Source organism: Sinocyclocheilus anshuiensis, unplaced genomic scaffold (assembly GCF_001515605.1).
Source record: "Sinocyclocheilus anshuiensis isolate Anshui unplaced genomic scaffold, SAMN03320099.WGS_v1.1 scaffold1065, whole genome shotgun sequence".
In the NCBI taxonomy this organism is placed as follows: domain Eukaryota; kingdom Metazoa; phylum Chordata; class Actinopteri; order Cypriniformes; family Cyprinidae; genus Sinocyclocheilus; species Sinocyclocheilus anshuiensis.
The window spans coordinates 549,352-565,400 of record NW_015555804.1 but is presented as its reverse complement, the minus strand read 5'-3'; the positions used below and the strand labels follow the sequence as shown (position 1 = coordinate 565,400).

Below are 16,049 nucleotides of genomic sequence, written 5' to 3'. Positions count from 1 at the left end.
GCACATGCAAATGCACACACACACACAGGTTCATATTGCATTCTGCCAGTCTATATTAGATATTGGGGCCGCTGGGAAATATAATACACCATCTTGAGTTTTAATCATGGTTTATAAACAAGACCAAATTCAAAGCATGACAGAGTGATGGATTTCAGTTCACCCCCCAAGTTCAAACCTACGCCATCTTCGATCAAATAGGTTGAGCTCTTTAGTTTGAGATACGGTTTCAAGTGCAATTTAATGACTATTGATTTAATGAGACTGTGGATACCAGCTGCAGTGGCCGGACCCTCTGAGGTCCGGAGGAATTGTTTGTTACATAGAGTCTTTAATTGGGTGAAAATGTCTATTCATCTTTAGCTCTGCTTGAAGGATGGGTGAAGGATTTAGAAATTGCTGATACATAAGAAAGGATGTTTTCTTTATCAGGAAAGATTAATCAAAGCAACTGAAGCAAAGGCAATTGACACTTTTTTTAAGGCTGGTTTGTTAATAGCATGAGCAGAAAAATGAGAAGAAAGCAAAAAGAAAGAGGAGGCTATCAGTAGAGAGTTAACCGTCTTGAGTTTTAATCATGGTTTATATACAAGACCAAATTCAAAGCATGACAGAATGATGGATTTCAGCTCACCACCCAAGTTCAAACCTATGCCAGCTACGATCGAATAGGTTGAGCTCTTTGGTTCGATACACGGTTTCAAGTGCAATTTAATGACTATTGATTTAATGAGACTGTGGATACCAGCTGCAGTGGCCGGACCCTCTGAGGTCCGGAGGAATTGTTTGTTACATAGAGTCTTTAATTGGGTGAAAATGTCTATTCATCTTTAGCTCTGCTTGAAGGATGGGTGAAGGATTTAGAAATTGCTGATACATAAGAAAGGATGTTTTCTTTATCAGGAAAGATTAATCAAAGCAACTGAAGCAAAGGCAATTGACACTTTTTTTTAAGGCTGGGCTGTTAATAGCATGAGCAGAAAAATGAGAAGAAAGCAAAAAGAAAGAGGAGGCTGTCAGTAGAGAGTTAACTCACAGGGTTTGCTTTGGGTTATTTTAAAGTGGAGCTCGTTTTATTTTGAAACATGGCCATATCATAACCGCTTTCTGAAAACACATTCACAGCTCCCACTGGGAACCAGTTTCAAACGATTTTGCCGCTTACGGTGTTATTACTTGTGTGAGGGTTGAATTAGATGTGAGAAGCTGTCAGTTTTATCATTTTGCTGGCTCGTTAGACCACAGAGATGGAATTGAGATTTCTAATGATGCACAAATTATGTTGGATTTATTGTTCTGCTCTGTCCATCCCTGCTATGTACAAGTCATATAATTAGTAGTGTACATTCGGAGAAATATGGGGTCCAAAAGTCATTAGACATCTTGAAAATCTGGGATTTTTTGGGGATTTATTATTTTTTTTATCTGGAAATAAACATTTAAGTATTTCAAAAAAACTATTATATGATGTGGTAATGAACCAGCTGTGTTGGCCGGCTCTTCGGAGGCCCGGCGGAATTGCTTGTTACGTATAAAGAGTCCTTAATTGGGTGAAAATGTCTGTTCATCTTCAGCTACGCTCTGGATGGGCGAAGGATTTAGAAATTGCTGACACATATGAAAGGATGTTTTCTTTATCAGGAAAGATTAATCAAAGCAACTGAAGCAAAGGCAATTGACACTTTTTTTTAAGGCTGGGCTGTTAATAGCATGAGCAGAAAAATGAGAAGAAAGCAAAAAGAAAGAGGAGGCTGTCAGTAGAGAGTTAACTCACAGGGTTTGCTTTGGGTTATTTTAAAGTGGAGCTCGTTTTATTTTGAAACATGGCCATATCATAACCGCTTTCTGAAAACACATTCACAGCTCCCACTGGGAACCAGTTTCAAACGATTTTGCCGCTTACGGTGTTATTACTTGTGTGTGAGTTGTGTAAGTTGTGAGAAGCTGTCAGGTTTGTCATTTTGCTGGCTCATTAGACCACAGAGATGGAATTGAGATTTCTAATGATGCACAAATTATGTTGGATTTATTGTTCTGCTCTGTCCATCCCTGCTATGTACAAGTCATATAATTAGTAGTGTACATTTGGAGAAATATGGGGTCCAAAAGTCATTAGACATCTTGAAAATCTGGGATTTTGTGGGGATTTATTATTTTTTTTATCTGGAAATAAACATTTAAGTATTTAAAAAAAACTATTATATGATGTGGTAATGAAGAACTGATGAAAGAAAAAGTTTGAATATTGGTAGCAAACGTCAAACAGTGTTATTTTAGTATTATTTATATGCTATTAGTATTATTTATATGCTATTATAGTATCTATAAATATTTTAAATTAGCTTTTATTTTCAGTTATCATTTTAATTGAAGTTTTAATAATTGTGTGATTTTGTCATTTTTATTTTCATGCAGTCAGGCTATACATTTTTTACCAGTATGTGTGTTCCCTGGGAATCGAACCCACGACCTTTTGCGCTGCTAACGCAATGCTTAAAGTTTTTATAAAGTTTTTATCTGATATTTATTTATTTATTTTTCAGATTTATTTCAATTAACGAAAATTTATTTTACTTTCAGTTAAGTACAAACTCTGTTGGGAAATCAATTATTGGTTAACAAATCCTAAACAATTTGTAAATACATTTTTTATTCATTCAATCAGTAAATCAATTTTTGTGGATAATCAGGTTTTGCACAAACTTGGGAAGTTCATGTCAGTTTGAATACTGCTGTCATTAAAGCAGCAGTCCAAACCAAATTCTGAAGTTCATGTTTATTTTTAAATTCAACTTTTCACTCATTTTTTTTCTCAGAATCTAAAGCAAAATGTAAAGATTTGCACTAGTGGTCTCAGACTTTGGGATCCCTCTGTATATTTATCAACTCCATATCCATATATATGCTGACGACATCATACCCTGACACAGATTCCCATACAGCTGTTTCGGTGAGCCAACAAGGGTTAAAATCCCTAATCAATAACACCTCATTGTCGCAAGTTAATTCAAGCGTCTTGATTGCATGTTCGGTGGGTGATCACCAGCGAATTTGAAAAACCCTTCTCATGATATCGCCAGCCACTGATGGGCCAAACTTGAAGAATTTTGGGGCAACTGTGTTTATCTCAGTACTTTGTGTCATAATGGTTTTGAATCAAATTATCCCAGCATGGTCTTGTCACACAGCTGATTCAACAACACACTCCAATCAGTCTTCTGCCTTGCCTATAGGAATCCAAACAAGGGGAGGCTTGAACTGATAGTACAGTGAATGATTTGGTGGCGGGGAGAGAGTGATGTAGAGGAAGAGAGATAGAGAGAGAAAGGGGGGCGGGGCGAATCGGAAAGAAACTGAGACTGAGCGAGAGAGTTAGTGTGTACGTATGTGTGTCAGCGAGAGAGAGAGAGAGAACGAAGAAACATGTGAGGCTTGTGCACTCTGCTGTATCCTCTCGCAGTCACAGTCGGCATCATGTGAAGCGGGCACTGTCCCCACAGTGCTTGCCTTCTCCGTAACCCTCTCTGTTGTGCTTTACTGACCGAGGAACCCCAGTCCAGGAAAACCTGACCTTCTGTTTCCAAGTTCCTCAAGGCGAAACGGACATTCCAAGGGAGTTATTAAGCAATAAACTCAGAGGAGATATGAAGTCTTTACTGAATGCCTTCAAGAAAGAAGGTAAGAGGTGATCTTTTGGGGTTTTGAGAGTCTAGAGCAGGGTTCTCTGATATTTGGTGACTTCTGTTCCATGGGATTTGTGCTCAGAACTCCAGCCTTAGAGCTACACGGTGTTCCGACTTTTCTTAGCTGAGGAAAAAGTCTTTGAGTTCTATCATATATTATGACAGATTATAAAGAAAGTTGAATCTTGTGAGGTCAAGAGTGAATTAGTGTGAGGTGGAGAGAACATCACTTTGAGAGAGTCATTTCCTTCTGCAAGGAATTCAATCAACTTCGTGCTGTGAATTTTTAATCTTCTTGGATATTCTAAGAGTTCCATATTTGTTCTACCTTTCCTACAGTTTTGTTTATTGGAATTGGTACATTTTTTTATATTTAGAATGTTGCAGTTGGAATGTTGCCACTTTGATTTAAATTGTTTGAAGGAAACGACTGTTTCATCAGCGTTCCAAAACAAATGTGTTCGGGCAGCCAATGTGCTTGTGATGTCATCGTCTTCAGTTGGTGCCTATATAAACCATATAGTTTTTTTAATCATTTTGTGACATTATCAGTGTCGGTTTCTTTTCATTGGCAGGTTTCATGTGGCATCACCTGCTGCATCAGTGAGGGCTGGGTGGATTTCTTCACGGCTTGTGGGGGGTTGGGTTTGTACATTATTGCCGTAATGATCCCCCTACAGTAGCCTTTTAAATAATAAACAGGAGCATATGTATCTCTGAGACTGTTTGTCATAATGAACATCATCCAATGAAAACATTCCATGACAGTGAAGGTGATCTAACTGCTTCACGTTGCCATTACATCAGCACATTAATGAACAGGGGAGACTGATGTGTGTTTAGCGGCATAATTCTCCTCAATGCTTCTCCTGGGTTATTTTTCAGAATATATTTATAGCGTTTGTCTCACCCAACAAGTGATATCTAGTTCATGTGTGAACAGTTTTTTTAGCGGCCTAGTGTTTCTGAGAAACAAGCTCCTTTGGATAAACGTCTTCCTGAACCACCTTTAACATGGCAGCAGATAAGTAATTATAGGCATTCATCATGCATACAGTGCGAACAGTGAACTCAAGGGATTTCCCCTATGCCCAAGAAGGGGGCTGTTGTGGAGATGTAGGCTTCATTTGGTCCTGAAATGTGTGCATATCACCTTGGAACCAGAGAAGTTGGCTGCTGTGGGTGTATGTCTCTGGAGACCAGAGTGATCGACATAGTCTTGGTGTTTAAGAAACAAAAAAACACTTTGTTTACTGTATTAAAGGAGTACTAAGATGTAACTTTGTTGATTTCCACAAGAAATGTATTTGACTCATCTCTCAGTTTGAAAATAAAAATGCTTTTACAAAGTCTATTGGGCATTGAAGTAAAAGTTATAACTGAAGTTGGTATTTGTTTGCACTACTAGCAACACCAAACTGCTTGTGTTCAGACAGGTTTCCCAAACAGTCTGCCATTGGTCGGCTAAAATAGATAGCTCCGCCCCAAATTCTATTTGGCTAAACCAGTGTTGCTATGCTGGTCTAATTTGGAATAAAAAACAAAACAAAACACAGTGTTAACAACTTACAAATGCTTATACTGTAGTTATCTCTGCATATTATGCTGGGATAGAAGAAAGTACACTATCGCTCAAAAGTTTGGGTTCAGTAAGAGATTTGTTTTTAAAGAAAGAATTAGAGATTTTATTTTGCAAGGATGTGTTAAATTTATCAAAAGTGACAAAGACATTTATACATTTACAAAATATTTTTATTTCAAATTAATGTTCTTTTGAACTTTCTTTATCTGTCCAGATGATTAAAAAAAAATACAGACAAAAAGTATGACTTCTTTCCACAAAAATATTAAGCAGCACAAGTGTTTCATAATTAGCCTAAATGTTTCTTGAGCAGCAAATCAGCATATTATGATTTCTGAAGGATCCTTGGCGAATAAGAGACTTATTTTAAAACATTACAAATTCTTACCAGTCCCAAACTGCAGTGTATTTAACATTGAAAAAATGGCAAACTTCAGCTTTAAAGATATGACACTATTTCATGACACATTTAAGTACAGTAAGCCTGGTAACTGGTTTTGTGGGATACCCTTAAGGATACCAAAAAGTGATATATCCGCAAAGTTTCTGTTTACATGGAGCAAACTTTACTCAGAGGAATTACATTAGTAAATGATAAAGTCCATTGACCTAGAAAAGTAATTCTACCTCAAAAAGGATGATTTACTTATCAACTAACAACCACTTTTGAATTAAACATTACTTGAACAATTCATAGAATCCACCAGTAGTACTGTCCCTAAATGATTTCTGTTAGCAAATACCTATTTTTATGTGTTTTTGTAAACTGAGGGGTGACTTGAAGTTAATGGTAACACATAAGCGTCACATTTTTACAGCATTTATTAATCTAGGTTAATGTTAATTTATCAATGTACTTTTTTTTTTTTTAATTTATGCTCTTTCATAATACAGCAAATAATGTAATCCTATACAACTTGAAATTTTAAAATGTATTAGTATATGAAGAAATTATCCCTAATTAATAAATGCTGGAAAGTATTGTTTATTGTTAGTCCATTTTAGCTATTGAATTAACTAATTTTAATATATTGAACATAAATGTACAGTGTTAACAAATTATTTGTTAACAAATTATTTGATCAATTAACCTGGATTTTTCCTTTAGCTAGAATTTGACTACGGATTTAGATGTGCAACATTGATTTGGTCTGAGTTCTGACAGCTGATGACATAAATTCAGCAGCAACAAATTTATTAATTAATTCAATAAATGAGCATCAAACTGGGTGATTGTGAACTTGATGAGCAGACAGCATTCGGTCTTTTAATGTGACAGTTCTTTGTATGTAGTAAAAAGCTGAAGCACAGTCTAGCAGCTTGTACTTGAACACTCGTTACAGTGCTCTAATTATTCTCACTTTCAATGGAATGAAGGACACCTAAAAAAGCTGAACTACTTTGACGCAGACGGAGTAGTTGAAAGTCCACTTCACACTTTGTATAAACAGTCTTTTCTATTCTTTTTATTTAATCACTCTTTCTTTCTGTATCTCTCCCAGTGCCTTTCCGGGAGGCACCGGCAAGCACGGGTCGGAGCAGGCCGCTGCAGCACCAGGGTAGGAGCACTCTTGCCGCCCCACGTGTGCTGCTCCGCTCCAACAGCGACAACAACCTGAACGTCAACAAGTTACCGCTGGACCGCTCTCGCTCGCCCTCTCCTGCCGCTTCCCCCCTGCACAGCCTCTCGTCCCGACACCCCCAGCAGATGCAGAACAGCCCCAATGGCACGGTGAAGACCATGGCCCGGGGGGGACGCTCCGCCCGAAGCCGTTCCCCTTCCCTGGGCCGGCTGGGGGAGGGAGACGCACGGAGACAGACCCCTCAGCGCCACAGCAGGTCAGTGGCCGTCCCAGAAGGGAGCAATGGGACTTGAGGACTACTGTCACTGTGTCCATGTCTGACCGTGTGTCCAGTTTGGTGTGTGTCCCTCATGTCCAGGCTGACATGAGGGACATGACATTGAGTTTTCAGGACATTAGATCCATAATTAAGGCCTGTTAACACTATAATGATAATGTTTTAAAATTGTTTCTATTTCTATGAGAAATTAGAATTAGAGTTCACACCACAACAATAACGATAACAAAATAGAGGAATGGTATCAGTGGAATCACATTTTCCAGCTGATGAATGATAAAAAACACTGACCAGTGCTCCAGACTGCACCTAAAACAGCCGCATTTGTGACCAAAAATATTAATTTGCAAGTGAAGTTTTTGCTGAGATCGCCACTGGCGACTACATACATTTACGTTATGATTTTAAAATTTCTATGTAATGCCTTTTTTTCCTGGTTGTTTTGCGATCACATCTTTTGTTATGTTGACGTAATAAACTGAGACGATGCGCATAAAAGATTTAGTGGAAAAAGAGTCAGACGTGCAAAGTAAAGGTGCAGAAAAGCAGTGTCTGTTTCGTGCATAACTTGAACAAACTACAACAGGTAATGCTGTCAGCTGTGTGGACATTAGCAACATCGTTAACAATTCTATATAACAATTCTATATAAAGTAATATAGTTTAGCAGGATGTAAAACATATACCATAATCATACATTTGTTGGGGAAAACCAGAAGAAATATCCTATTGTGTGAGTATTTAATATGTAAACGTTGTTCAGTGTTTTTAAGTGAACAGTCCTTCCCTTGGCGACTTATTGAATAATGAATAAACTATTAATTTTTAAAGTGCATTGTATTAGAGATAAAAGAATATTTTGAAACCTCCTAGTTTATTTTACGCAAGTATGACTTTTGGAATTTTGAAAACTTATGAAGTTTGAAAAGGGTACATTTTAGAAATAATTCATAATAAAAAATATATGACAACATTTATAGGATGCATTGAGGGGGAGCCCAAACTACACTCAATGGCCAAGTGATGCTGACATAGTTATGGTCTTATATTGGCACAGATTCTGTGTAAGAAACAATTCTTTGAGACTGTATAGTTCTCAAGTTGGAAAAGACATTCCCACTTTAAGTGAACCTTAGTTCCCAGGACATCTACGAGATGGATTAAAATGCTGATAAAGTTAAGACATAAACACATGACTGTATGACTGTTAAAAATAAATAAATACATAAAACACGTTTATTCTGTGGCACTTAAAAAAATTATTTGGTGCCTAATTTTGTTTCTTATAGGAGCCAATGGCTTCTTAGTTGCTTTTTTTGTCTGGAGCCCTGCTGACAGCAAATCAGAATTCTTGGTGTGAATGGGCCTTTAGATGAGTATTTATGTGTCTATCAGAGATGGAAATTTGAGTAGCAAAAAAAAAAAAAAAAGGCTTGAAATTCCAAATAGGCAAGGTACAACATGTTGATCCAAACCTGCATGACTTACTTTCTTCTGTGAAATACAAAATAAGATATTTTGATGGATGTTTGTTTTTGTCCATACAATGAAAGTCAGCGGGGTCCAAACCAGCAAACAAAAAACAGACTTTTTCAAAGTATAATCTTTTGTGTTCTTGAGGAAGACGAAATGCTTAAAGGTTTAGAAGAAGATGAGGGTGAGTAAACGATGACAATTTTAATTTTAGGGTGAACTGTCTCTTTTATACAATTCACTACAGGCGTTCGATAATGAGAATATAGTTTAGCAGGATGTAAAACATATACCATAATCATACATACATTGGGGAAAACCAGTAGAAATATCCTATTGAGTGAGTATTTAATATGTAAACGTTGTTCAGTGTTTTTAAGTGAACAGTCCTTCCCTTGGCGACTTATTGAATAATGAATAAACTATTAATTTTTAAAGTGCATTGTATTTGTCAGCATCATGGACCTCTTTTGCCGCTGTTTCTGTCATGTTCCTGTTCTCGTTCAGTCTATTAGTTTGATTATGATCCTATGCACCTGTTTTTCCCCAGTCATCCCCTGTATTTAAGTCTATGCCTTTGCGTTCTGGGTTTGTCTGGTATTGAATGTTTGTTTCTCCCCGTTACGTGTGTGTTCCTGGTTCCCTTGATGATAATTAAAGTCCGTTTGTTTGAAGTTTATTCCACGTCTCCTCATTCCTCGCTCCGTGCTCCTCACAGTAGCGCATCGTGACAGAATACCAGACCAAAAAACAGTTACCTCCGTGTGTTCCCTCCGTTTTTGTTTCCGTTTTTACCCAGTGTTTTTTGTTTCCGTTGTGCCCATGGATCCTCTCGCCCGCCCTGAATACCTCCTCCTCCTGCTAGAGGAGGGGGAAAGATCGCTCGAGCGGAATCCTCCGCCTTCGTGGAGTGGATTCTGGCGAGAAATGGATCACCATTCACCATCTGCCTTGTGAATAATCTCTCTGGATCCACTCCTGACCCAGTGCCCAGCCCACCATCTCCCCGCTGCGCGGAGCGCATGCCTGAGCCCACCGCTGACGGAGCGCTTGGCCTCGCCGCGGCCGACCAGCCGTTGGCGGAGCTGGAGCTGCTAGTGACGTCAGTCAAGGTGCGAGAGCCGGCAACAGAGCCCACCACAAGGGAAAATGCCGTGGACAGAGAGAGCGCGGAGTGGAGCTCCACCCACTGCACCCCGAGTTTAGCCCAGAGAGGGCTCCAGTCCCCGAGTTTAGCCCCGAGAAAGTTCCTGTTCCCATGTCTAGTCCAGAGAAAGTTCCTGTTCCCACGTCCAGCCCAGAGAAGGCTCCTGTTCCCACGTCCAGCCCTGAGAGGGCTCCTGGTCCCAAGTTAAGCCCGGAGGCTCACAAAAAACCGCCCTCCCACCCTCCGCCGCTGTCGTCTGGCAGCCCCTCTGCTCTCCCTCAGCCCACCATCAGCCAGGTGCGAGCTCCGCGGGACTGCCATCCCTGGACTCCGCCTCCAGCCTCTAAACCCCGGACTCTGCCTCGGCCCGTGGACCCGTCAGCTCCACCATAGCTCCTAGCTCCCTCCTCTCCACCGTGGCCCGGCAGTCCACTAGCTCCGCCGGGCTCCCTCGTTTCTCCAGCTCCGCCTTGGTCTGGCGTCCACCATCCTGCGCCTCGGGACTCCACTCCTCCGGCTGCGCCTTGTCCCTTCATCCCTCCAGCTCCGGTCCAGCTGGACTCCTCCTGCTCCAAGTCCTTTCTGCCGCCTCCCTGGCTCCTCCCTCCATCGTCACCTCCCTGGACTCTGTCTGACGGCCCCCTCCCGGGTGTCCGTCCTCCTCCGGAACCTTCTCCTTTGTTCTTACCCCACCCCAGTCCATGCTGTTTCTACGGCGTGAGGACGCGCCTTCCGGGAGGGGGGCGATATATCAGGATCATGGACCTGTTTTGCCCCGGTTTCTGTTCCTGTTTTTCCCTTATTTGGTCATGTTCCTGTCCTTGTTCAGTCTATTAGTTTGATTATGATCCATGCACCTGTGTTTCCCCAATCATCCCCTGTATTTAAGTCTATGCCTTTGCGTTCTGGGTTTGTCTGGTATTGAATGTTTGTTTCTCCCCGTTACGTGTGTGTTCCTGGTTCCCTTGATGATAATTAAAGTCCGTTTGTTTGAAGTTTATTCCATGTCTCCTCGTTCCTCGCTCCGTGCTCCTCACAGTAGCGGCTCGTGACAGTATTAGAGATAAAAGAATATTTTGAAACCTCCTATAGTTTCTTTTACGTAAGTATGACTTTTATATAAGTTTGAAAAGGGTAAATTTTAGAAATAATTCATATTGAAAAATATATTAAATTAATTTGCATGTACCAGTGAGTTTTTACAAAAGTAAAGGGATAGTTCACCCAAAAACAATAAAGTATGTTTTGTTTTCTCACACTCATGTTGTTCCTAATTTTTTATTTTTATGCAAAAGTATTCTGTTGCTTCAGAACACTTGGTATGTGCTATTTATACATTACTTTTATGGTGCCTTTGCTTCCTTTTTGGCACTTAAAAGCCTCAGTGCCAATTTAGTATTATTATAATGAAAAGAGCAGCTGGGACATTCTTCAAAATTTCTCCTAATTTGGTTCACAAAAGAAAACAGTCATACTTGGAATATTTGGTCATATTTGGAACTACATGAGGGTGAATAGATGAATTTCTATTACAGCATATATACAACTACAGTATGTGACTTTAGCGTTGAATGGTACACATGAAACCCATGCGATTTGCTTATGGCCTTGAAAAGAAACAGCGACAAATATTTGGACATCTGTCTGTAAAATAACCTGAGCAGCCAGGGTTGGGTTGCATTTGCAATGCGACATGCACCTGATCCAGGATGGGTTTGGACAGACGCCCGGGCTGTTGTTTTTTTTAGCTTTGTGACTTTGGGTGTAGAAGCGCAAAATACAAAGGTGCAATATGGAGACTTGGCAAACAATTAGGCCACAGTAAGAGGCAAGAATCTACTCAGAAAGATAGAGAGCATGTGTGTGTGTGGCCATGCATATATATTTCCCTGTGAGTGAATGCATGCGTGGGTGCTTGTCATGTAGTGAAAGCATGCATGAGTGTGTGTGCTTGTGTGCGTCTCCGCGCATACATGTGTGTTGGTGGGTGTGCGAATCTTGTCACTCAACAGGGGTTCTAGCGCGAGAGCAGGCTCGGTACAGTAAGTGGGCCAGGCCAATTACTCACTTCCACTGCAAAAAACTCCTCTAATTAGATGTCATTTTAAAAAGGAAGAATTAACTCCTCTGGTATTTGACCCTGTTCTCCTCTCATTTCTCATGCTGCAGACTATATAGATTTGTTTGTTGTGCTAGACATGTTTTACAATGGCATTTACGCTGCTGATGCGGGCCAGCCTAAATAAAAACGGACAACAACCGAAAACAAAGACTACACATCTGGTCTTTTGGCTCCAAAACCGGGGTCTTCGATTCCAGCTAGTGCCAATGTCGAACCCGTGTAAATATCATTGGTTCCGTGCCTGCATGTGCAGCTCAAATGGAACGCTATTCCTTAGTTACAGCAGCAGTTGCTATGGTTATGTCCGTATGTTGTGTGTACATGTGTGAGTGTGTCACTTTCGGTCGGTGTCTATGTGTCTTCTATGTGGCTTCTACTACATGGTGTATTAGATAATATGGCTGCTCTTCAGAGGCTCAGAATGGAATCGAAGCAGGTGTACTCAGTTGTAGCGTCATATTGCCATTTGTCAACCGCTATAAACAAGGGAAATATGAGACACTCCATCTCGTGCCAGTAAAGGTCATGTCGTAGATACAGCATGCCGCTTGTTTGGAGTTGTTTTGAAGATCTACCCATGTAAACAAGTACTGTGGTATTTACATTTAGTTTTTTTTTTCAAGATTTTTCAAACTACTTTGAAAAATACTACAGTACTACAAAGGTGTGTGTGTGTGTGTGTGTGTGTGTGTGTGTGTATATATAATACATACATACATACACACACACATGTAATTAATATTTACATTTCATTTTTATATAGGGAAAAACAATGTGTGTATAATATTATTTAAATATATATATATATATATATATATATATATATATATATGTACATGCTATGTTTTTTATTGCTTTTTTCCTATATATACCCTTATGGCTGGTTTTGTGGTACAGGGTCACATATATATATATATATATATATATATATATATATATATGTACATGCTATGTTTTTTATTGCTTTTTTCCTATATAAAGATAAACTAGCCAAAACCTTGGATTATTATTATTTTGGCTAGGCTACGGTGTATGAATTTTTTGTCATAAAATATATTTTGAAAAACACTTATCTTGTACCACACTGACATCATTTTGCCATGATGCCATTCCGTATTTCCTGGCTTTCTTAGTTAGCATAATGGATTTCACATTAGCATTAACATTACTACACATCAATTTGGAAAAGTGGCATTGTGAAGTTTTTATTTTTACTTCTTTGTCATTAAAAATGAACAACTCGTTCATAAAGAAAAAAAATTTCATAAAGTCTTAGTGTAATGCCTTGGACAAGTTGAATAACACATCCTGTAGCTTGAACCATACAGTATAGCCTGCAACATGCTAATCAAATAAACAATACACACAGCCAGACCCCGGTAAAATTACTAGTGTTTAATGAACCCCTGCAAAGTTAAATGAAGCCCGATTTAGATTGAGCTAAGTTTAACTCTATAGCTGTCAATATAAACATAATTTCACTGTACGAATGTGCAGTTATGTGCTAGCCAAGCATTTGCCATAGCAGCTAATCTGCCACTGTGGTCATATTTTGATTGCTGTTTCAAAATCTTAAAGATGATGAGACTTTATTTCCTTCCAGCTTGATTAAAAATAGACCTGTGGATGTGACTATACGTGCAGTGCTTGAACCGATTTCTAACACTTACTGGCCTTGTTTCCTTCCTCCCTGTTTTGCATAAATACCTCAGCCCACATTAACTCTTTTTTGCTTTTTTCCTCCAAAAATAAGATGCGAAGCACAGCTTATGTAATTGTCTTTGGATGAAGCTGGATAAGAAAGCTTCGCTGTTCGGTTTTGACAGCTAGTTACATTGGCAGACCGGTTGGCTGCCATAGGCGGTGCTCTAAATGAGTAAGCCCCTCATTTATGGTTTGCTGAAATATGCTTGTTTTTCTTCCAGCTGGTGTAGATTCTGTACGTGAGGCCATTTGAAAGTTGATTGTTAGATATCGGTAAGCGACATAAGCAAATTAGGATTTTGTTTTTGTTTTATGCTTATTCATATAACTACAGTCGGTAGCAAGTAAGTTATATTTCTGGTATTTTTGATGCTTAAAATATTGTTGTGGTCTTTTTTTTTTTTTTTTTAGATTCTCAGCACTTAAATCTGATTGGCTGAACAGATTTGCTGCAGTTTGTAGCTGAGAGTTAATTTTGCGGCGCTGTGCAGCCGATTTAGTTTGCTCTTAAAATGTGGCACAGTGTGCTGTTTGCATCATATTTCATATGGTGATTTTCTCACAGCTGTTCCGGATTGTGTTACCACTTTTTGGTATTCTCCATTTATCATCACAATTTTTGCACTTTTGTCATTTTAAAGTAATAAACCAAGTGTATCTGTTTAGGACTGTTTAGCGTGTAAACACTTTGTGGGCTCCAAAAAAAGCACATCACATCTGTATTATCTTCGTCAAGCTTTATTACGTAAGAAGGCTAATCTGGGTGTGTTGACTTTGGGCGGTGACATTGAGAGGGTCTCAGTGGAGGCTTAAAAAAGCAGGAGGCACGTATAGGGCACATGTAGGTGCTTTGTCCCAATTTCACCTGCTCTTATAGGCTGAAGTCGCCAGATGCCACGGGGACCTTGAGAGGTTGTGAGGTAGGGCATGTGTGAACAGGAAGTTGCTTGTATGATGCCATACGGTTTTTATACTGACAGCTTGGACAGCTGTGTTTCATAATGCCAGAATTCTGGTTTGTGAATACACTATATTTTTCTTTATGGCCATTTTAAACCTGATTTGTTCAACATTGAGTCTTTTTTTTATTTTATATGTTTTTACTTTTTATCATATTTATACGGTTTTTATACTGACAGCTTGGACAGCTGTGTTTCATAATGCCAGAATTCTGGTTTGTGAATACACTATATTTTTCTTTATGGCCATTTTAAACCTGATTTGTTCAACATTGAGTCTTTTTTTTATTTTATATGTTTTTACTTTTTATCATATTTATTTTTAAGTATTATTATTATTATTATTATTATTATTATATTATTCACATATATTTCATCCAATTTTTCTTTTCCTTTATGGTACTAAGCATTCTGTGACCTAATTTCAATATAAATAAAAAAAGAGAAAAAAAATATAAAGATTTCTTTATTTTCTTTTCTTTCTACTTTATTTATTTATTTATTTATTTTTAAAGCCATCTGAAATTGCTTTGCATTTGGCCATCCTCCTGGCCTTCCTGTGAAGCCGGGCTTGCATTTATATGTTAAACTGAAAGCATGGAAAATAAGGATATGTGCCTCTGAGATTATGCATGTCATCTGAAAACTGGATGTTCTTTTGCAGTGAGAGTTTCAATGTTATTTTTAGGCCCATCGCGCCCTCATTAACACCTTCATTAACAACATCGTCGAGACTGATCTTTTGTTGAGTCTTTAATGTCCGCATTTTTCCGGAGAACAAGTTTTTTTTTTTGGATGTGAGCCGTCTGCTTCCACTGAGTGGATGAAGTTACACTCTGAGTCACTTCAGGACAGGGCTCAGCTGCCATTAACTGGATAAATTAATGATTCAGCCTGGCCCAAGGTTAGACTCAAAAGTTCTGCTTGTAAGACACGTCTAGGAGAACATCTTGGCTTTAATGTATATTTATGGTGTCTATCCAGCAGAGGGAGCCCTTATACTTTTAATAGCTGTGGTCTAGTTAGTATACTAGTGTGCCTCAATGCTTACCATAGACATTGCTAGACTCTAGTTTAGCGGGCCTTAACCTCCCTGCCCTCATCTAAGCCCCTTTAACAATATTCTTAGAGGTTTGTGTACTCTATTCATGTTTAGGGTAGTAAAGCATCTGAGAATATTTCTGTCTGCATCCTAACCTTAAAGGGATATTTCACCCAAAAATGAAAATTCTGTCATTAATTTCTCACCCTCATGTCGTTTCAAACCCGTAAGACCTTCGTTCATCTTCGGAACACAAGTTAAGATATTTTTGATGGAATCTGAGAGCTGTCTGACCCTGCATAGACAGCAGCGCAACTGATATGTTCCCAAGTCCAGAAACGTAGCAAGGAGATCTGTAAAATAATCCATGTGACATCAGTGGTTCATCCGCAATTATACGAAGCGACGAGAATACTTTTTGTGCGCAAAAGAAAAAAAATAACGACTTTATTCAACAATTCGTCTCCTCCGCATCAC

At 39.0% G+C, this 16,049-nt stretch overlaps 1 protein-coding gene across 1 annotated transcript in view; it reads left to right on the top strand.

The window, feature by feature from the left end:
• The window catches only part of LOC107674946 (SH3 and multiple ankyrin repeat domains protein 2-like), a 99,316-nt gene that overhangs the window by 36,786 nt on the left and 46,481 nt on the right, over positions 1 to 16,049 (top strand). Inside the window, exon 12 of the mRNA XM_016469107.1 lies at positions 6,768 to 7,104. Within this exon, the coding sequence (XP_016324593.1) occupies positions 6,768 to 7,104 (337 nt within the window). The remainder of the gene's footprint in view (positions 1 to 6,767; positions 7,105 to 16,049) is intronic.